Below are 21,696 nucleotides of genomic sequence, written 5' to 3'. Positions count from 1 at the left end.
ATTTGAGCATCCTAAAATTTCTACATACAATGCAGATTTAAGATTTAAACTTTAGTTAGGAACTCTACTGAATCAATGCAGTTTCATGTTTGTGCTTTTTTAAAGACACCATCATAAAGATGTGAACTTTCAAAACTCACAAGTAAACCGATATTGAAATTTTTGAAAGAAGAAATATGTATAAACACAAGTAAGCAAATTGGTGAATATATTGAGAAACTAAACATTTGAGTTTCAAAACACAATAAGAAAAAAATTATAATAAAGTCATGTTTGGGGTTAACCGACAACAAAAAGAAAATAAAAAACAGATACACATAATATACTCCATGAAAATACTCATGCTGTTGCACACATTATATACTGTTTCAAGAAGTTAGTTGGCTTTGGCTCTATGAGTTTGGAGGCAAGTTAAATCATGCAGTTCACTTCTACATTATAGAGACAAGACTGCAGGAGTGACCATCATTTTCACCTGAAACTACTTACTTAAACTCGATACAGCTGGTTTACACAGAAGGTTTATTTTTCCACTGCTGGCACAGATCCGAATCGCCTCAAATAATAATGCATACAAATTACAAATGCTCAATGATGGAATGAATAAGACGCTGCTGCGTCATAATGCAGTTCCCTCACTTCTGTAAGTCTATGTCCACAGTTGTGGAATCAGAGCGGAGCCGTTTTGGCTCCCGCTCGCCCAGGTGCAGAGAGAAACAGATGTCCTCAGGCGAGTTCTGCAGCTCCGCCAGGTTCTCCAACTCGCCATTGCCTTCCTGAGCATCGCGCATAGGAGACATGCCGATCAGGTTTGGGATGAACTGGCGCTCCTCGACGTTGTTCATCCCTTCCACTGTGTCGACGTGGAACTCGTTGGGTTGGTCCGTCGAGTTGGCAGAACCGTCTCGGGGAAGTTGCTGGATATTGATACCGAGGGGCTCGTAGATCTTGTCGACTTTCTCGTTCTCCTGGGGGGTGGCTACTGGTGATGATTCTGTGGCCGTAGAATTAGCTGCAGCAGCAGCTGCTGCTATAGTGATCCTCTGTTCTTCCAGGGCCTCTGTGTACCAAAAGAGTGAGGTGTGTTTCATCAGAGGAAATCAAGGTGATAATGCTACAAACAAAGATCAAATTTCTGTTGAGTGATAACAAAGCGCAAACCTTGCAAACCTTCACTCGTTGTGATTAGATCAAGCTCAAGGAGATCAAGAAGGCGGCCGAGATCAACTCCACTCGTCCAGTTCTCTGGACCCTGACCGCTTTTCAGCTTCAACCTTCCACGATTAGCCGTGCCACCCCATATAATCCCTATAGGCTGTGGCTTCTCACCGTCTTGTCCTGTTAAGATTATAAGGCTTCCGCTGTCCCCTTCAAGATCAAACGTTTGCTGGTTCTCCCCGACAACGAGAAAGTCAGTAAAAAAGCATATGCCCTTCTCATCATTGTACTCAAGAGCATATGCCATGACGGTCCCTGTTGTCAGACCTGAGCTTCTTCCCACTTTAACAACCTGCTTACCAATGAGACTGCCAATTGGGGACTGTAGATCGATTGCCTTGATATCACCAATGAGTCCCACTCCTTTAACTGAAGTGCTGACATTAGTAATGTCAAAGTCGTCCGAAAACGGTATAAATGCACCATCAGCCCGGACAAATGTTTCTGCAGATGCATCACAAGGGTAAATGATATTTAGGGAACACAAACACTATATAAGAACATATCACAGTAACAAAAGTAGACAGTAAAAGCATGAAATGAATGGACTGCAAGATAGACCTGACAGAATACGATACAAATATATGTAACAAGGAAAGATGCACAAATAAACTATTCTTTCAGTTGGACTAGAGTTGGTCGTTGAATTGTTTAATTAATATATCAAGTGATTCTCGTGACACAGCATGTTACCTGGGTTTGTTCCTGCATAGATACCATACCAAACATCATCAGTGATAAAAGATGTTGCTCTCTCAACAGCACCTAGGTAAACTCCAGGTCCAAGATTAGGGGGCAAGGGATGGAACATCTTCTGATTAGGATAATCCAGGTCAACTGCAACATGTCTGTTGGTTAGGAAGCCTACTTGCTTGTTGCCAGATCGACTCTTCACAATGGCACCCAAAGTCCCATAGGTTTCAAGGCTAGCTACCTGAGGATTATAAAACAAACAACTCTCAGTTACATCATATCAGTTCATGAAACTGACAGCTAAATAATGATTCTAATGCACAGGAAAGATTATTGAAATAAAATAATAACAGATTCTTTGGTCCTCTTATTTGATTAAGCCAAGCAGATCAGGAGGCAAGGGCCTCCATGATGAATGATTTGGTAAATGTAGTAATAATAAATATGTAGGTTTGAGTTGTTTGATTGCACAGTACAAAAAACAAAAGGTATATTTCCAAGAAGTTTGAGGCCCTAAAATATTTGCAATACTAGTGAAAGGCGACCGGTGCTACATTAACTTTCAATTGTCAAGAAGAAGCAGAGCAAAAAAAATGACCTGTGAACCAGAACCAATAGATGGATCACTGCCACGCAATCCATCCACAAGCTCATCATACAGTTGTTCCTTGGGAGTCGCTGCAGGTGCACCGTAATAAGAGAATTCAACAACGTCAACATCACACCACACACCCCCAGGCCCCTGTTTATGGAACAGAAAGAAATAGATTATTAAATCTCGCATGACCTAAATAATCTGCTAAAAATATAGAAGAACATTTGTACCTCAAGGGCAGCTGGAAGACACTGCGTAGGCCTAAGCCACTTCTTGTTCACCTTCCTCGCAACAAACACGAGGATCGCAGGCGTGTCGGTCAGCGTCCCCTTCCTGATCCGGAACCCGATCGCCGTGCCCAGACTAAACCGCCTCAGGATCTTGCTGTGGAACGCCCTTATGATCATCAAGTCAAGCAAGGTGGTGGCCTGCTGCCCCTTCGGGAGGCGGCCAAGGTGGCCCGGGAGGACCCCCTTCTGCAGGTTCCCAAAGTAGTTGGCGCGGCCTTCGGCGGACCCGTGCATCAGGGTAGACGTAGGCCAGGAGAAGTAGGCAGCGCTGCTCTCGGAGTGCTGGCCGGCTGAGGCAACTGGCTGGAGTGGCGACGGGGACGGGCAGCAGTTATGGTGATGGCTGCTGCAGCCGTTTCTCTCCATGTCCAGCGATGGTTGGGGTGATGGTGGTCCGGCATGCGCCTTCCAGATATCTGAAGGCTGCATTATGCAACTACCATCTGTGTTTCTTGAGCTTCAGGAATCCTCTGTATCAATCTGCAGCACTGAAGAGTGAAGCCTTAGGTAAATAGTACATTACTGCTACATAGCTCAGCTTCAGGCTGATGCGGTACCATTAAGATAAAAATAGCATCAGTTACCAGCCATAAAATGAAACATAATCAGAAATTCGTCTAGTAGCACTAGAAGTCAGAATTTGCAAAACAGCCACAAGAAAGTGAAAGTGAAGCTGAAAGACTCGAGTGGTAACAAAGAGCTGTGAAAATCAGGAATTTTGGGGTATTTGCTTGCAAAGAGAAGAAGGTTTGAGGGGTGGGGGCAGATCCGGAGCTCACACCTCGGCCGGCACACACAGTGAGTTGAGTACCGACGCGAGCTCTCTCAGAACAGTGAGTACCTTGCGCTTGCGGCGTCGGTGGGGGATGCGGGAGTAAGTCGGGCGGGAGGGCGGGCTGGTCAGGGAGGTGGCGGCGCCATTACCGGCGGATCTTGGAGGGCTGCCGCGGCCTGAGGTGGAGGCGGGCGGCTCCGGCGAAATTCCGATCTGAGGAACGGGAGAGAGCTCCGCTCCGGTGAGGAGGTAGGAAGAATGGTTACCGGGGGTCTATCGGGATATTTGGCACATGTCACTTGGAGGCAAATTCGGCTCCACTTGGAGGGCAAAGTCGAAATTTGATCACATCCAATTTGTTTTCTCCCCTCGAATTTGTAAATCGAGTTTGGAATTTGAAATTCATATGGCATGTTAATCACATGGTTTATTCCATATGATATTCACATGTATTTGAACTTTTTGAGGCTTCATGCTATCCTAGTGATTCAGGGGATTTGGCATCGCCGTTTAGCCCATGTCAAAATGAGGTCTTTGCAAAGTCACCACATGGATGGTCACATCCTCAGGCTAAAACAAGATGTTTCTTTTGTAAGATTCGTATGTGTAGGGCTTGCGTTGAAGGGAAGATGCATGAAACTCATCACAAGTCTAATACCACCATTTCCTCTACAAGGTGCTTAGAGCTCCTTCACATGGACCTCATCAGACCTCCATCTCATGATAGGCTTGGTGGGAAGAAGTATCGCTTAGTTATTGTTGATGACTATCCAAGATACACTTGAGTTTATTTATTCAAGAGCAAGAGTGAGACTCAAAGGACTGTCATCGACTTTGTCAATGAAGTTCAATGCCAACACAATACCACGGTCCAGAGTTCAAGAACTATACTTTGCATGAGTTCCTTAGTGATGAGGGGATAAAGCACCACAACTTGGCTCCTTAGAGCATCTCCAGCCACGTCCCCCAAAGCGTCCCCAAACCGAGCCGGATTGAGCGTTTGGGGGACGTGTTTTGTTCGTGCCGCGTTTGGGGGACGTCGCTCCCCAGCCGCGTCCCCCAAACGCCTCCACCAAACATTTAAAATATTTTTTTGGCATTTTTATTTCAATTTCCACAAACTAATACATAATTGGGAACGTGGTTTACAGAAAGACACAATTTGGAACATGGTTTTCCACAAACTAATACATAGTTTGAACCATGGTGGACACAAATATAAAATTTTGCAAAGAAACTAAACCTAACTAGGCCGTGCATCGAATGTTTCCTGTATTCGTTGCTAAGAAAGAACACTCGAGGGCACACCCAGTCACCCAAACTGGAAAATCCAGCGGGAGGATGGTGCCCTTGTTGGTTCTACCGATGAGGCGAACATCCAGAAACTTCCGTGCACGTGTTCGCTGCGAAGAAACAACACTCTGCATCATCAGTCGTCCTCCTCATCGGTGTTGTTGCCGTGGTAGTCCCGGCGGCAACTCGTCGAAGACCTTGACGCTCATGTCCCTGTCGCCGAAGTAGGAGAACAGGAGGATGAAGCCGGCTTCGAGGCTGTGGTGCCGCACGAACTTCTCCCAGCCGATGTTGAAACCGCGCGCGTCGTAGATCACGTCGACGATCCACCGGTAGTAGCCGCACGCAGCCTCCCGCAGATGCATCGTGCGCGGGCAGTCGTCGCCGGCGACGTAGTCAGCGAAGGAGTCCGACAGCCTCTGGATGCCGCGCGGGTCGCCCTTGAGGACGAGGACGAACTCGAACAGCACGTCCGGCTCCACGTCCATCTCCGACGATGAAGCCGACGGCGTGGGAGGCGACGTCGAGCGTTCAGCTCTGCCGCGGCCACGACCACGACCACGGCCGCGAGGTCGGCCTCCGCCTCTACCAGACATAGCGTCGAGTCTTGTTGAGATGGTGGCGGCTAGGGTTTGGGAGAGAGGCGCTAGGGTTTCTGTGTGAGAGGGACGATGAGAGGCGGCCCTTTTATAGGCCGGAGGGAGGCGGAGGAGCGGTGGCGCTCATTAACGCCGGCACGCAGAGCTAGGCGCGACGGGACGCGTTGCTGCGCCTCTGCGGGAACCGCACCGTCGCTGCAAAGCCAATAACTTCTGTTGCGAGGTAGGCGACGGTTAGGTTAAAATTTATTGTGCCGCTGACGAGTCGGCCCCGCCACTCCCCGCCTCGCTGTTCGGTGTGTCCGGTGTCCCCGGAGCGTCTCATGTGGGACAGGGATGGGCTCGGGGCACCGGACACCGTATCGGGGCGCGCCGGACAAAATTCGGGTTTGGGGGACGCGGCTGGAACGTTTTTTTTGGTCCGGCGCGCCCCAAATTGCTTTGGGGACGCTTTGGGGGACGCGGCTGGAGATGCTCTTACACGCTTCAACATAATGGTATGGATAAGAGGAATAGTAGAATGTTGATGGATGCGGCACAAACTATGTCAGTAGAGTTCAAGACTCCATATAATTTTTGGGCCGAAGCCATTTAAACCGCTTGCCATGCTACTAGGCGTCTCTATCTATAAGGCGTTAACAAGACGCCTTATGAAATTCTCTTTGAACACAATCCCAATATCTCTTATTTTCGTGTGTTTGGATGCAAGTGCTATATTCTCATAAAAAGGTATGTGTTATGCTAAGTTTGAATCCAAAGCGAAACATGGTATGTTTGCTGGCTATGTCGTGGACTCACGCACCTATATGATCTACAACAAGATCACTGGTCACGTTGCGAAAACTTGCAATGTGAAGTTCGACGAGAATAATGTCTCCCAACCCCTCCTTCTCCTCCCAACCCTAGCCTACCGCCGCCGCCTCCCAACCCTCCCGCCGCCGCCGCCGCCGGCAGCGCCGCCGGGGCAAAGATCTCGGGGCGTGGCGGCGGCGGGGGCCTCCCCTCATGGCGCGTTGGGAACGGCGGCCAATGGAGCCTCTCACGCGGTGGCGGCCCTTCCGCCTCCCGGGGCGGCGGCGGCCGGATGAGGATGTAGGGGCGGCGGCGGCCCTCCCGGGGTCGATCCAGCTACGGGCTGCGGCCTCCCCGCCTCCCATCGGCGGCATGCTGGCGGTGGTGGTTGGTGGAGGCGGGCGCCTTTCCCTCCGCCTCTCGCCAGTGAGGGGTGATGATCTTGGGCTTCTCCCGCGGTACGAGGACGCCCGGGGCAGCAGCCTTGGGTTCGACGGTGGAGGTGCGGAGAGGATCGGCCTGCGGTTGGTGGTGGTGGATCTATTGATCTATCACCGCGTTCTGGCGGCGAGATGGAGGGGCTTGGAAGCCGATGATGGTGTCGCCGGTGGAGGGTTGGAGTGGCCAGCCCAGGGTGGTTGCCGACGTGGGGGTCCGACCTGAATAAAGGCGGCGGTCCTAGGGCCTCTCTTGCGTGAAGAGGAGGACCTACCGGAAGCCTGGACTCGTGATCTGGCCGGAGTGTTGAGTTCCGGAAGGCTCCGCCAGCGAATGTAACAGTGCTTTTGCCTGGAGTTTGCTGGATCGGTGGTATTCGGTCGTGCGCACCCATGCTTTTATTCCGACCGATTGGTTCTGGAGGGAGCGGCGCGAAGCTCTTTTTCTGTGTTGACATCAAGTGACTATGGATCCATGATGAAAGTCGGAAGAAGAGAATTTCATGAAGGCCGGAGGGGGGACTAGCTAAGGGAGGTTGAAGTCTCCGCGCTGTTGAGGGACTTGCTTGGTGTTCCGGGCTTCACAGCAGCGGTATGAATGTGGGGCGACAACACAGGTGAAGTTCAGAGTCCTACCTTTCAGGGTGAAAACCCAAGGTCTGGCCTTAACTGGTTGTGCCTGGCAATAACCTTGTTGTAGGCATTGTTTTGAGAGCGGGGACTATCTTTAGGGTGAAAACCTAAGATCTTTGATCGGACAACGACGGTGTTAGAGCACTGTTCCCTTCTTGGAGGCGTCGTTTTTGGAGAGTCTGTTTTTCAGGTGTTGTCTTGGCGGTGGATGTATTGTTGTTGTTAGGCCCGAGATATTGTAGCGGGACTTTTGTTTCTTAGTTTTCTTTTCGTTTTTTGGCTGTGTGCATCCGTAGTGCCATTAGGGTGGTGCGTTGTTGCAGAGGCTGGGTGTAATTGGTATCTTTTGATATTAATATATTCCCTTTATCGAAAAAAGTGCGGCAGAGTGATCTTTTTGATGTAAGTGATGTAATTCCTCCCGAGACCATAAGAAGAATGAGTGTTGGATTCTTCCGCTCCATTGAGGAACCCCTTGTGTTGCACAGGAGCAATCTAATGCCAGCCAAAGACAAACTACGAGCCCTCAAGTTGTTGTTCAAGGTCATTCCAGGACACCGGAATCTCTGACCTCGGCTGCATCGAAATCTCCAAGGTCCGAGCCACTGGAATCTTCGGTCCCTAGGATCCTCGGAAGTTCTGGCCCCTCTCAAGGACAAGATCATTTTGCACATCAATCTAGCGCCAAAATGATGTGGTGTTCTTATTTTTTGTGTGAACCTCATGTAAAGGTTCTAATCGGAAGCATGCTTCTCCACTAACCGCATCTTCTTCTAAACCTAAATCTAGCAGGGCCTCCACCTACGCCTCCTCCGTAGATCGGTTTCCCCTCCTCCCGCCGACCTCACCGTCGTTGGGAGGGGTGGGGGAACCCGATCGATGTATGGAGTTTTTAATAAAAAATAGTCTTTTACAGGGTTTGGTATCCATCTTCTTTCTTTCTAACATCTACCTCCATGGAGAGGGAAACATTTAAAAATAGATTTTTAGATCTTTTCTTGTAGTTGTCGCGAGACCTTGCAGTATTTGTCCTGGCTACTACGTTATTGACAATGCTGATTTATATTTTGCGGCTCCCCAACGATGTGTTGGTACTCTTGCCAATGGTACTATTTTTCCTAGTATACTGGTGTTGGTATTTTCGCCAGCGTTGATTTACTATTTTAATACCTAGCTTTGCCACAACAGTTCAAATTAAAATCATGGGATATAACTTTTGTTGGTATTATTCGGTGACTGCTTTCAGAAAAATACATTATTATGTCATGAAAGAAAGAAAGAAAATTAAGATCTCAAAGATTTTGCCGTTTAATTTGGACTTTATTTTGTATATAATCGCTGGATTTGATTACTACGAATATACTTACTCCTAGTACAGTAGTATATGGTATTGTTTGTGAAAATACATAAAAAAAGACGTGCATCTCCTCTCTTCCCCAAATCCACCGCCTGCGATGGTGACACCCCTCCGCCGCCGCCGGTGTACGGGCTGAACGCCGACGCACCATTCTCCGAGGAGCACCGCACGGACCACCCCGCGTCGCTTCCGAGAAGACCATCGCGCACCGCCCCGTTCCGCTTCTCCGAGAAACTGAGCCGTCATTTGCGCCGGGTTCCGCTTTGGATTCGGCAGTGGGCCGGTTCGCACCACTCGAATCCGGTTCCAAACCAATCTCCGATCTGTTCAAAGACAACCTGACAAGAATAAAACTGGAGACCAGAATCCAACTACAGGAAGGAAGCCAGACTGAGGATCGATCACCATGGAGATGGAGGAGGAAGCCTCTTGGCTTTTCTACTATGACGCTGCTGATTCATCTTCCAGGCCGAATTCTACAAAAACCATGGAGGAAGCCAGTGGAAGCCAGGGCGAGTTGAGTTCCGCTTCCACAGATGCAAAATTGTCAGAGATTGAGGAAGCCAATGAGATGGGCACCGAGACAGCAGAATTGGACGAGATCGAGGAAGCCTCCTGGCTTTTCTTCTATGACGCCGATTCATCTTCCAGGTTGAATTGTACAAAATCCATGGATGAAGCCAGTGGAAGCCAAGGCGAGTTGATTTCCGCTTCGGCAGATGATACGAAATTGTCAGAGATTAAGGAAGCCAATGAGATGGGCAGTGAGACAACAGAAGAATTGCACGAGACCGAGGAAGCCAAAGAGGGGACGGTGATGCAGACCGGCCAATTCTTGGATATGGGCTCCAGATTCTTCCTAGCGAATTTGTACAAATTGTTCAGCACAACCTACAAAGATGATGATACGACTGGGTACCAATTCTGCCTCCCTTAGAGCATGTCTAACAGGCCCCGTATTTTTTCGGCCCGTAAAACCCGAGTAGAGGGCCCTGTATCCGGATTTCACCGGCCAAAAACTCGGACGAGCTAGCAGAGCCCGTATCCCCACCCCGTAAAACAGTATTCTGTTTTGGGGATACGGGCTCTGCTAGCTCGTCCGAGTTTCCGGCCCCTCAAAACAGGGTTTTTTGACAAATTGCATATTAGAACCAACACACCATTCACATAAAATAAATGTTTTACATCACACAATAATCGTCTTAATTATTACAATAAATGTCAACAAATGTTCTAATGGAAGAATCGTCGGAATCCGACGACGACCAATCCATCGACGTCGCGTCCAAATCCGCCATGTGCACATCCTCCGAAGCCATCTACCACGGTGTACCATACATCAGCCCCAAATCCGACCAATTTACCGGCGGCAACGAAGAAGAACGCGGCGGAATACTCACCGGCGGAAAAGACCACGGCGGGAGGGCGGGCGGCGCGCGCGGAGGGACGTGGAACTTCGGCGGGGGTGCGGCGGAGGTGCGGCGGGCGTCGACGAACCTCGACGAGGCTGGGCGGACGGCGGAGGGGCACGGATCTGACGGATTGCGGCGGCGGCGCGCGGGGGAAAACGGGTGGGGGGAACTGAAATCTTCGCGCGCGCTTTCGGAATTGGGATACTGGCTTCGCCCACTATCCCCGCTCCCACCCCGCACAAGTAGGGGGCGAGGACCCGCCCCGTACTCGAAAACAGCAAAAAAGATTCGGGGGCCGTTTTTACGGGGCGTGCTAGACGGCCGGGTAGAGCCGAAACCCTCAAATCGGCGGTTATTATACGGGTTTGCCCCTTTTACGGGATCTGTTAGACCTGCTCTTACTAGTTCCTTCACTTCACACAATGCTGCACCCCTCAAACTAGCTAGGGGTGTGCAAAACTCACACCGTTTCAAACCGGTCAGTGTCACCTAGGTCATTTTTCTTTACAAACCTAAATCTCTTATTTCCAGTTTAGTACAAAATTTTGAACTAAGCTCAAATCTGTGAAACCTCGTGACACCGTGTTTGCCCACCCGTAACTGTAACCATGAAGATTACTTAGCAACAAGGGGTTTGCTTTACTATACTTTACTTTACTTGTAGTGACCAGTCCTAATGTTTTTTACCGGTGGCTGGCTTGCTGGCTGCAGCGTCATTGAGTCCTATGCACTTCACACACGCTACACAGCCGGGTGATGCCGCTTCCGTTGCTAGTACCCTGCAGATCTTCTCTCTCAAACTCCAAGAGGTAAACCAGGAAGCTCTCGGGTCGAATTGGCCACTGCGTGTGTACGGCACGGTCGCCGCCCGAGACACCGTGGATCGCAACCGCAACATTCTCTTCCACCGTGCGAGGGAAAATTGCCAAATTCTCACTCAGAAGGTCCGCCCGCGCGGGGGGTTTCTCTTTACTTCCTTTTGCTTGCATCTTTCTTGGTTTGTTTCTTAATTATATATATCCTGACGGAAATTTGTTGCAGGATCCATCTCTGCAATTGACTGGCCCGTCTCGTGCAATTGTTGCTATAGATCCTGTTGACTTGGAAATCCAACTGAAAGTAAAGGGCAGCGGAAGAAAGGCATCAGAAGATAGGGTGCTGATGCATCAGACCTTCGTCTACGGCGGCGGTAATAACGAGGTCACTCTGCCGAGTAATGACCACTGCAAAATCATGCTACGGTGTGCCAAGTTGGAAAACACTGTCCAGGCAACTATAGTGGCTGTCCGTGTTATCAACTGGAGGAAGAGGGCATGGCCTTTTAAACATGGTGGTAAAGTTAGCTGTGTTGCCAAGGGGCCAATTGTTAAACCTAAAGAAGAAGAGGAAGAGGTTGTACTTCAAGATCAAGTGACTGCGGCTAGCACTGCTTCCCGTGATGGTTACCTTGATCTGTCAAGGCGTGTTGTTTCTGTTGAGTTAAACGGAGAGCTGAGGGTTATCATCCGTTCGCCCAAATTCCGTGGCCATGTCTTCTTCCCGGCCAAGGAATGCAAGTCAAGCCGCGGCATATGTCATCTTGGCCCCTATGAGGTGGAGGTAACTGTTGCCTGGTCGCTGCTGATTCGAGACAAGCGGTGTATCTCGAGGAGGGAAGAATGTGTGGATGACGATGTTCAGGCGTTCGAGCATACAACAAAGTGGATCCAGCGGATGAAGGCAACATTGAAGAGCCAGTCGGCCACGAAGATCTACTCCTTGCTCGATCTTATCTCCAAGAATGCCATGAAGCTCAAAGCCGAGCCGAAGCTGAGGATCAGCGACTATAGCATTAGCGAGGTCCAGATCCACATGAATAACATGTACAGAGACGTGACAAGTTTGCTGCTGAAGATGGAGAACGTGCACAACAAATACGGACCGAATGCGCTCTTCAATGGGTTGGACCAGTTCTGCACCTGGTTGGATCAGATGGGGCTTCTTAGTTACAAGCGTACCTTGAAATCCCAATCGTTCTCCGAGCTGTCCAGGGAGACTCTGGAGGCAGCCAAGGTGAAGGATGAGGTGTCACCGAGGATTTCCTCTTCCACAGACATTAAATTGGAGATAGATGAAGCCAACGAGATGGGAGAGGAAGACGAAGATAGCGATAAGACACAGACTGAGGAGGAGTACTTTGAGTGGTACCGCCAGGGCTGGGTATTGAGTTGGTCCATATTTTGCGGTAGCTTCACAGAGACGAGTGAGTAAACATTCATTCACGCTATTTATCTGCTAATCATTGTGTTCTTCTCTCGTACTGCATTTTGTACCATTCATTCATTCTTTAATAAGGGATGGAAATTACGTAATTACTCCTAGTAGCCAGGCGAATGAATTCTCTAAACATTTGTTCATGCCACTTATCTGCTCATTTGTTTCCTACTGCATTTGGTATCATTCGTTCATTGTTCAATAAGGGAAGGTATTTACTTTATTACTCCTTGTACCAGCGGAATGAATTCTCTAAATACTCTTCCTTTTTGATTGATGGCTGCAGCATCATTGAGTCCGATGCACTTTACACACAGTACACCGGGACACCGCCCACGTGGTGCTTTGGTCGATAGCACTCTGCAGATATACTCCATCAAAGTCACAGATATAGAAGATGATTCTGGCTTGAACTGGCCGCTGCAAGTGTACGGCGTGGTTGCTGCAAGAGACACGGTGGATCGCAATCGCAACATTCTCTTCTCCCGTCAGAGGAATAACTGCCAAATACTCACTCCAGAGGTCCGTATTGCATTTTTTTCTTTCTATTTTCTGTTTCCTGATAAGGATAGCGTGTAGTTAAGAACACATATCAAGCACTAAACAATTAGGCAACAAGTAGAAATAATGCAAAACTGAATAATCAACGTCAAATGCAGGATCCATTTTTGCGCCTGACTGGTCCGTCTCGTGCAATTGTGACTGAACCTGCTTATGTGGAAATCGAGCTGAAAGTGAAGGGCACAACAAAGTCTGAAGATAGTGTGTTGATGAGACATCGCTGGTACTACAGCAGCAGTTATCAAGGGTTACGCACTCTATATACCCCTCTGGAAGGAGACTACTGCACAATGGTGTTAAGCGCAGAGACACTTGGAGCCTCAGTCCAGGCAACCATCGTGGGTATCCGTGTCCGTGTTCCTGAAGGGAGCCCAAACCCTTTTGAGTATGGCGGCCGGGTTGTTTGCTCCTCTCTGCCTCGGAGGAAAGGGGAGTTGCCTGATTCTGAACACATTGCTGCTGACCCCTCGTTTCGGCAAGTCGTGCTTCAAGATGGAGCAATGACTACTTGTTCAAAGGGTTACCTTAATCTAGCAAGGCATGTCGTCTCTGTAAAACTACGGGGAAAGCTTGAACTTGTGATAGAAGCCAGATCGCGATGTGGGGCTATGGCTGGTCAGGTAGTAGTATCCATCGATGCCCAGGAGTGCAATATAACCGAGAATATATGTCACATTGGCGACTCTGAGCTGGAGATCACTGTTGCTTGGTCCCGTCTTGTTGAGGACAAGGCGTTTGTCTCGACGTTATGAAAGAAGTTGTATTTTCATTTAGTGTTTCCAGTAGCGTATGGATTGATGTCATCTACAAATATCTGTATGTCGTATATATTATGCAATGCGAAGTAAATCGTCATTTGTGTATCCTTCTGGTTCTATTTCTTACTAATGTATGCCAACACTATATTTCCGGTGGCAGAGCATTGTTCTTCTTACTAAAACTGAACAAATTTGCTATGGCGCTCCCTGAACAAAATATAGTCAAGCTCATGTGAGCAATTTTAGTAGACTGAATATTGCAATTGATGATAAGGCTTGATGAAATACATCCAATGTACCATGGGCTTGTTGAAAGTTTGCTTCTACTTGATGATTGATATTCTTGGCATTTGTGTACAAAATTAAGGCTTTTATTAAATCTTCCTTGTCCTTGTTTATCTATCTAATACAATACAATCCTCGTAATAGGATATGAGGAGAATGCATGCTTTGTAGCTGAGGAGAATGAGTAAGCATGGGCTTGTTGGTGTTCTTTTTAAACAGAAATGATTATGAAATCAAAAATTCAGATTTTTTTTGGAATTATTGTGAATCCATTCCAATTGAATATTTTGTATTCAAATCCTTCAGTTCAAAGTTTTGAGGTCTTTAAAAAAGTGGATTAATCAGATGAGGACAAAGAGAGAGTCCATTCTACATATCAATACTGACAACAATGAAATTTCTAGTAAAAGGAAAATCCGTCGAATTTGTAAGTCGTGAGTGTTCAAGTCCCTCTATCCCCAAACCCTCATTTATTCCCTAATTTATAGTATTTATCCTCTTTTTTCTTTTTATCAATGGGTTTAAGATTCATTAGCTTTCTCATTCTACTCTTTCACAAAGGAGTGCGAAGAGAACTCAATGGATCTTATCCTAGAATTTGCTATCATATAAGTAATCAGGAGCAGTTTTTCCCGAGTAGTTACCGGTGCAATATTATATTACTGTACTAGCTTTTAAGTAGACTTTTCCTCAAATTTCAGGGATTTACTATAATGTTACCACTTGTTTCACAGGTTCTTGGCACTTTGGGTTTGCTGCAATTCTGAACCATGTTCATAGGTGAATTTTTTTTCCCTCTAATGGAAATAGTAATTTTGTGTCTTATAATGGAGCTTTGTTATTTTCGTAGGTGAACCCTCCCTGCCTGTTTACCTCTAATGGAAAGAGTATTCTTCCATACAGACCAGTGGGACAGAAGCAGATGAGTTATGCTTTTTCCTTACGTTATTATCTAACTCTAATCTTGTGTGCACAATGGAGGGAACACAAGGCTATCTGTTGTTATTCAGGCAAGCCTTCTGATGCACTGTAGTATTGTGTCGATTGCATTTCTACACAAAACTTTTACGGAATCCTTGGTGCTTGGCAGCTTGTTTGGTGGTCAGCTGGCTGTTTTCCTCCATCAAAGTCAACTTATCGTTCTTCGCCCTTCCAAAGTTGGCGCTGAAATTACATGGAATTTGTTGATCTATCCGCTAAAATTGGTTGCAAAAAATGCCGGTGTTGGGAGTCTGGTTAGAAGGTTCCGACTGCCCAAAATTAAGTCAATATACTAGGGAAGTAGGGAAGCTCTTAACCTTCCTATACTGCTGTCACTCTATTCAGACTAGTCCAGCTCATAGATTTTGGTGTGCTTTTCCCCATACATCCACCATTTGGTCATCCATCTGGTCTACGGTCGCCTGCTTATGCAATTGAAGAGCATGTTTATGTGAACGCAAAGCAATACAATACAATGCCATAGTAAGGCGGCGGCAGTCTCAGGCTAAAGCAGATTCAGAAAGGTATCTGACTGAGCAACTGGTCAATATTGGGCAAGAAATGGCTCAACGTGGGAAAAGAAAAAACCCACAATTGAAGAAAGATATCGTCGAGTTTCTTACCACAATCTAGGAGGAGCCGTTGAGTTTTTAAACAAATGGAGGATACACAATTAGTTTGTTCATGGCGAAGATAAGTTGTCTCTGCCTCTTCTTATGAGCTATATTATGCTGATCAAATTTGAGAAGAGGTTGGTGTCGTAGTTCATATTACATGACAGTGGATAGACTGATACTCTCAAAGGTAAATCTCCTCTTAAATGACATTGCGAACTGGAGGTCGTGTGGCTTAGAATTCAGTCATCCCCTACCACACTTATTGCCTATCATGATGTTTGCAATAAAGCTGATGCTTTTTTGTGTAGTATTTATATGTGTTCAATAGGAAGATGAGCACACTTGTCGTCTCACAGTATTGAATTTTGTTTCTGTCTCTATATTCTGTTATGAGAAAGCAGCCAGCAGAGTCATCTACCGATGAAGCTTCTTTCGATAGAATGGTAGTATATATACTCAGGAATCTTGGGCCAGCCTCCGGTAGCTGATAGAACTGAAGTTCAAACAGTAGTCTTTTATTTTAAAGACCACATAATAATAAACTTTGGAACCCATGTCGAAGGTAAATGCATCGCAAAGTTGATGTTCTCTCTTCTCTAATTCTGAATTCAACTACATATAAACTGAGCAACAAGAGTCTTTTGCTTGTAGAAGTCGGAGACAACACCTTGAGCAGAGTTGTTAAAGTGCTTTCAGGGTTTGGTGAAGATGGGGTGGACTCCTCCTCTAATGGGGCAAAGCAACTAGTACCACGGAGTTCTTTCGTCGAAGCACTATAGGGTTCATCGAAGTGCTTCAGATGGAGGGATGAACAATGGTGGACATGAGAAAAGAGTGGGAACCGATACTTTCATCTTTTGAGGTTCAGTTTCTGCTGCTGAGTGTCTTGTAGTAACTGTAGGAATTCATGCTACATGTTGTGTTTTGATAGCAGAGTTATTCGGTTTAGCCTATGTTTTTCTTCCTTTCGGCTAGGAGAAGTACCACTGTTTTGTCAGTTTCATACAAATGAAATTGCGAGTAATCAAAAATAAAATTAGATAAATAATGTATATACACAAACTATTTAGCTTTTTTTCAACGAATTACATAGTACCAACCACAAACTATTTATCAGTATTTTGCAACCATACTCAACACAAGAGACGCCCGTTTGATTGCACTATCATCATCATGTTATGTTATTCACAACTTGGCTACCACAAAACACCAGCCATACATTACTCTCGAGTAGATTACAAATGGAAAAAAAAATGCAAGCACACACCAAACCTATGCACGAACAGCGGCGAAGGGTCCCAGTTCCGCAATAACAAATATGAAAAAAAAAACTCATCAATCACACTAGCTTCACTCCAGTCACTGGTTGATCGATTGATTTTCTATCTGGGCAAAGGATTGCCGCTTCTGCCTGGTAGCAATATGCAATGCCATCTTCTTTTCTCCAAGAAGCAACCAGCAAGAGGATCCCATGATTAAACTAAAGAAGAGATGCTCTGAGGTCCTTTGAATCCGCTCACAGTTTCCCTTTCCATATCACATATTGCGTGCCGAACCGCTCCGAGGCAGAGTCCTGAGATACACACTCACTCTTTGAGCAACATACTCTGAGGCAAAGAAATTTATTCCAAAATGTAGACAAGAAAATGATATCTCTTGTAAAATGTGACCTACCTTCCAGGTGGCAGCTGTGAACTGTTTGAAGAAACACTTGAGCTACCAAACCTTCTCGCCTTCGCGTCCTGCTCTTTCTCTAATCGCATAGCAGCCACTTCCTTCTCCATGGCGGCCACCTCCCTCCTCATCTTCTTGGCATCTGATTCCATCGCCTTTGTCAAGGTATCAACTTTCTTAGCCAACATCTGCACATCAAACCACTCATTTAACATGAGGCAGGCTAAAGGAATGCAAGAGAATGAACTCGGACCTTTTGATACTAGTATCCAGCTAAAGTTACCTCAACTGCATCGTCCTTGTCTTTCAGGCTTTGATCCTTTTCATGGCACGCCTTCCTTAGAGCAACAACCTCCTTTTGCAGCATATCATACAGCATCCCCGATACTGTATCCTCCTGTTCAACAACTTCCTTTTCATCTGAGTTATTTGACTCCTTGTCCTCGCTGGAGTCTGTAGATACGTTCATGCCGATCCCATTTACATGGCCCTTATAGCGGTCGAGCGATCTACATCCTCCGTCAAAAGACTTTGATGCCCCTTTTGCATGGTTCACTAGAGTAGTTGTGGTGGTAGAAGATGCTTGTGATCTCATATGGAATGATGGCCGCTTTGATAGAAAGCCGTTGGTCTTGGATACACTCTCGGCAGCGCCGATAGACTGGCGACGGGCGGCGCTTGCATTGGTTCGAGATGTAGTAGACATTCTCAGTCCTTCCTCGAGTACTCTAAGCCGAAGCTGGAACTTGTCCTGCGATATTCGATGCAGATCATGATGAAGAGAGGATGGAAAGACAACTCATAGGAAGACACAAGTAAAGGGACTTGATGAGAAATATGAAGAGCAGATGTATACTTTCAGTTGAGCTTCTGATCTTGCAGCCCTTTCTGCTATAGCAAGTTTATCCCGGAGCTGCTGCATTTCTCCCTGTAAAAGGATAATCCTCCAGAGATTAACAAAAAGCGCCATAGTTTAGTCCGGTAAAACAAAAGAAAATACAAAACGTCACATTTGAATATCCATCCAGAACTACACAACACCAGTGTAAAACTAGAACACATGAAGCCTTCGTTACTTACTTGTACAATCCTCCGTTCTTCAAGCCATTGTTTAACAGGCATAACTTTATCATTGCCATCTTTCCACTCATTTGCCACCACTACTGCAACCCTGTTTGCTGAAACCTTGGCACGAGATAACTCACGTTCCAGAGTTTTCATTTCCTCCTGACAACAACAACAACACGCAGGTAAGATACATTGGCATATAGTAATGTGATTTCAGATACACTAAACATCTTGAAATATACACAGATAAGGGTTCCAGCCATGACGCATTACATTCATCTCCAGAACTTTCCGCTGATAGTCTCTCACAGCATTCGCGGCTGCACCACCAGCAAGAACAGCTTCCTCTAGCTCTCTGACAGTCTGAGTAAGCTTTTCAACCTCTGCAACTTTTTGGCGATGCATTCTGTCCAAGATCTTGTTCTCTTCCTGAAAAACCAAAAAAAAAAAGTCTCATACACCGTAACTAATTGCATGCCACAGCTAGTAACTGTACGCCTTATACCTGGCATATCTCAATCTGTTTCATCAATTCTTGGTTTTTGTTTTGCAGATCGTCCACCAAGGAAGCTTTTGCTAATGCTATCTGAACCGTCCTTTCCGCTTCCAGCAGAGCTGCTTCCTTGGACTTTGTAAGGCGATCTAATGCTCTGTTGTCATCTTGCAAGTTTGCAATCTGCACGAGAAAACCAACAGCTTAGCCTTTCAGCAGGAGTACACTGAATGAACAGGGACCGTGACATCTGCAGGCAAGTCTGGATGAAGCACCTCTTGACGAGCTAGCTTCAGCTCGGCCTCCAGCGGCGCGAGGATGGCCTCGATAGGAGGCATGTCATCGTCCTTCTGTGCCGCATGGACCCTCCGCAGCGTAGCCTCTGCCGCGAACTGGGCAGCCATTGCTGCTTTCTTCTCATCGTTGATCTTCTTCGCTTCGAGGTTCTGCAGCGTGCCAAATGTCGTTAGATAGAACTTTGAAGTTTAATTAAACGAGAGAGAAAGGAAGGGCTGGTCCATTTCATTACTCTGCTTTCGAGGAGAGACTCTGTGAGCTTGAGCTTCCCGTCCACCTTCGCCAGTTCTTCCGTAAGCTTACATTGACGCGGAAGGCAAAGTCAGGATTGTCCAGAGAGTTGAAGAAACATATTAATTTTGAAAGCATTACTCCCTCTGTCCCAAAATAACTAGCTCAAACTTTGACAGATGTGTGAACGAAGAAAACATTTCATGTGCAATGACAACAACATTGAGAGTGATTTTTCATTCTTCCTTGCATGTTTCCATTATCTAGTTGTAAGCAATTAATCATCTATCACAATATCAGAGTTGGTACGCATTGAAGATGGTTACATATATGGAGCTTTCGTGGGGAAAATGATGGTGTCCTTGTCCAGGAAAAAGACATAATTGCTTGCTCTGAAGTTGGGGATCTTTCTAGTACGTAGTAGTCTACCAAGAAGTGAAAGAGAGAAGCAGAGTACTGACATCCTCGACGGCCTTCTCGCGCGCGCGCTCGGAGAGGCGGAGGGCCCTGATCTCCGCCTGCGCGTCCCCAAGCTCCTTCTCCTTATCTGCAGGAGCAATTCAATCAAGAATGGGTCGGAGATCTGGGCGCGCGCGCGCGCGGCAGTGGAGCTTGGCAGATCAGATCAGAGCAGATCGGGTGAGAGATGAGGAGCTTACAGTGGAGGTCGTTCTCGAGGCGGGTGAGCTCGACGCGGACAGGATCGGAGCCGTGGAGGAGGCTGATGAGGTCCTCCATCTCCAGCGCCGGCTTCAGCCGGGCCTGCCGCTGCTGCGGCGCCTGCTTCATCGCCCTGCCGCCGCCTCCGCCGTCGCCGTACGGATCTGCCATGGCCGCCGGCAATGCCCGCCAGCAAATCCCAGTCGCAATGCGTCCTCCCTCGGAGCTCGGTGGGGCGGAGAGGAGAGGAGAGAGCGCGTGTTAATGGCGGCGAGGCCACATGATGACAGACAGTGACGAGGAGAGGATTGTCATTTCACTCACTCACTCGACTCTCCATGTTACCGCCATGTGACCATTCATTCTTGGACTTGACCTTGTGGACTTTCTACTAAACCAATAATAGGAGTAATGGCTTTCTTTTATTTTGTCATGTAGTTCCTTCCTTTTGAGGGGAAGTACATCTACATTTGGAGGGGTGTGGTCGCCACGAAGGCCAAACCAACGCCACAAAGGCCTCACTCAGGTCTCCTGTGAGCAACACCACAAAGGCCTAGCCCACTTCTACTAAGGGATTTCCTCAAGGTGGAAATCGGGCCTTTACAAGGTTCTTGGGGTACACATCCACAACCAAATTGGAGGCTCCCAATATCTGTAACAACAACAAGAACAAATCAACCACAAAATATCCACTATTGTTTCCAAAGAGATTGGAGGGAGCTAGCGCAGGCGTGATACTCGTATCACGCCAAGGCGACAAGATGAAGTACATACTTCGGATGACGTTCTCTAACGCGTCAAATAATGAAGTAGAATATGAAGCACGTATACCTGGGATGAAGATAGCAAAGGCGTGTGGAGCAGCTCGCCTAAAAATCTTCGGTGACTCTCAGTTGGTGGCTCAACAGGTGATGAACAAGTGCGACACAGTCAATGACAGTATGATAGCATACAAAGAACTGTACAATGAACTCGAGAAGCTCTTCGACGGCTGCGAAATCAATCACATCAGCAGATTCAACAACGATGAAGCCGACGTTTTTGCAAACATAGGGTCGCAGTGCCTGCCAATACCACCTGGTGTGTTCTGGGAAGAAATAAGTGAAAGATCTACCAAGCCGAAGAAAAATCCGACGCAGTCGAAGAAAAAGGAGAAACTAAAGAAAGGCTCGGGGGCTGCAGCAGAACTAGAAGCAAATATATCGGGAGATGAGGAAGAACCACACGAAGTTATGATGGTAGAAATTCCCTGGATGCAGGTCTATGTGGCATATATTGCAAGAAACGAGATACCCGACGATCCAGTTGAAGCCAGGCGAGTCATCTGACGATCCAAAGCCTTTACTGTGGTTAAAGGGGAACTGTACACGCGGAGTATCTCGGGAGTATTGCAAAGGTGTGTGACACCCGAGGAAGAACGACTCATACTTAAAGATGTGCACGAGGGAGTATGTGGCCACCACGCGAGCAGCCGAGCAATATCAGCCAAAGTTTTCATAGCTGGATTTTATTGGCTCACAGCAATAGAGGACGCGAAAGAAATAGTTCGCACGTGCAACGCGTGCCAGAGATTCGCGGCAAAGCCTCATTCTCCAGCAGCAGAATTGATGCTGATACCAATATCTTGGCCTTTTGCACAATAGGGACTCGACATGGTAGGAAAATTACACAAGGCCTGGCCTGGAGGATACATATACTTGCTCGTGGCTGTCGACAAGTTTACA

General features: G+C 47.1%; 3 protein-coding genes across 4 annotated transcripts; 1 reads left to right on the top strand and 2 right to left on the bottom strand.

Moving 5' to 3' along the window:
• Positions 1-468: 468 nt before the first annotated feature.
• Positions 469-3,840, bottom strand: LOC127298978 (protein NARROW LEAF 1). Of its 2 annotated transcripts, none has more exons than XM_051328844.2 (6): positions 3,638-3,840; positions 2,737-3,276; positions 2,510-2,653; positions 1,912-2,152; positions 1,162-1,662; positions 469-1,060 (listed from the first exon to the last, which is right to left on the bottom strand). In XM_051328844.2, exons 2-6 carry the CDS (start codon positions 3,223-3,225, stop codon positions 636-638), a joined length of 1,800 nt encoding a protein of 599 aa, XP_051184804.1. In that variant the 5' UTR covers positions 3,226-3,276; positions 3,638-3,840; the 3' UTR covers positions 469-635. The 2 variants fall into 2 exon arrangements, with proteins under 2 accessions (XP_051184804.1, XP_051184803.1); XM_051328843.2 differs by having other exon boundaries at positions 2,737-3,284; positions 3,638-3,839.
• A 6,078-nt stretch (positions 3,841-9,918) lies between these two features.
• On the top strand, positions 9,919-13,773 carry LOC127303246 (uncharacterized). Its single transcript, XM_071820670.1, has 5 exons — positions 9,919-10,147; positions 10,806-11,038; positions 11,136-12,336; positions 12,634-12,869; positions 13,007-13,773. Exons 1-5 carry the CDS (start codon positions 9,919-9,921, stop codon positions 13,658-13,660), a joined length of 2,553 nt encoding a protein of 850 aa, XP_071676771.1. The 3' UTR covers positions 13,661-13,773.
• Positions 13,774-16,682: 2,909 nt separating this feature from the next.
• LOC127298979 (microtubule-associated protein 70-1) lies at positions 16,683-20,310 on the bottom strand. The gene is made up of 11 exons (XM_051328845.1): positions 19,972-20,310; positions 19,774-19,859; positions 19,314-19,379; positions 19,060-19,230; positions 18,797-18,967; positions 18,565-18,720; positions 18,304-18,450; positions 18,080-18,151; positions 17,507-17,974; positions 17,224-17,411; positions 16,683-17,122 (listed from the first exon to the last, which is right to left on the bottom strand). The coding sequence occupies exons 1-11, from the start codon at positions 20,141-20,143 to the stop codon at positions 17,086-17,088; spliced, it is 1,734 nt and encodes a 577-aa protein (XP_051184805.1). The 5' UTR covers positions 20,144-20,310; the 3' UTR covers positions 16,683-17,085.
• Between the last annotated feature and the right edge of the window lie 1,386 nt (positions 20,311-21,696).

The sequence above is a fragment of the Lolium perenne genome, chromosome 5 (genome assembly GCF_019359855.2).
Source record: "Lolium perenne isolate Kyuss_39 chromosome 5, Kyuss_2.0, whole genome shotgun sequence".
NCBI lineage: Eukaryota > Viridiplantae > Streptophyta > Magnoliopsida > Poales > Poaceae > Lolium > Lolium perenne.
This window is presented reverse-complemented; position numbering and strand designations above follow the sequence as displayed.

What these genes read in the sequence shown, in the direction of transcription:
- LOC127298978 (XM_051328844.2), bottom strand. Translation starts at nt 3,225, where the DNA reads ATGCAGCCTTCAGATATCTGGAAGGCGCATGCCGGACCACCATCACCC. An exon ending in GTCTTCCAGCTGCCCTTGAG is followed by an intron (nt 2,654 to 2,736) that starts GTACAAATGTTC and finishes TTCCATAAACAG; the next exon opens with GGGCCTGGGGGTGTGTGGTG. An exon ending in AACGAGTGAAGGTTTGCAAG is followed by an intron (nt 1,061 to 1,161) that starts GTTTGCGCTTTG and finishes TTTGGTACACAG; the next exon opens with AGGCCCTGGAAGAACAGAGG.
- LOC127303246 (XM_071820670.1), top strand. Translation starts at nt 9,919, where the DNA reads ATGGAAGAATCGTCGGAATCCGACGACGACCAATCCATCGACGTCGCG. An exon ending in GACGTGGAACTTCGGCGGGG is followed by an intron (nt 10,148 to 10,805) that starts GTGCGGCGGAGG and finishes TGCTGGCTGCAG; the next exon opens with CGTCATTGAGTCCTATGCAC. An exon ending in GCCAAATTCTCACTCAGAAG is followed by an intron (nt 11,039 to 11,135) that starts GTCCGCCCGCGC and finishes AATTTGTTGCAG; the next exon opens with GATCCATCTCTGCAATTGAC.
- LOC127298979 (XM_051328845.1), bottom strand. Translation starts at nt 20,143, where the DNA reads ATGGCAGATCCGTACGGCGACGGCGGAGGCGGCGGCAGGGCGATGAAG. An exon ending in AAGAACGGAGGATTGTACAA is followed by an intron (nt 18,152 to 18,303) that starts GTAAGTAACGAA and finishes ATCCTTTTACAG; the next exon opens with GGAGAAATGCAGCAGCTCCG. An exon ending in TCACAGCTGCCACCTGGAAG is followed by an intron (nt 17,123 to 17,223) that starts GTAGGTCACATT and finishes TGTGTATCTCAG; the next exon opens with GACTCTGCCTCGGAGCGGTT.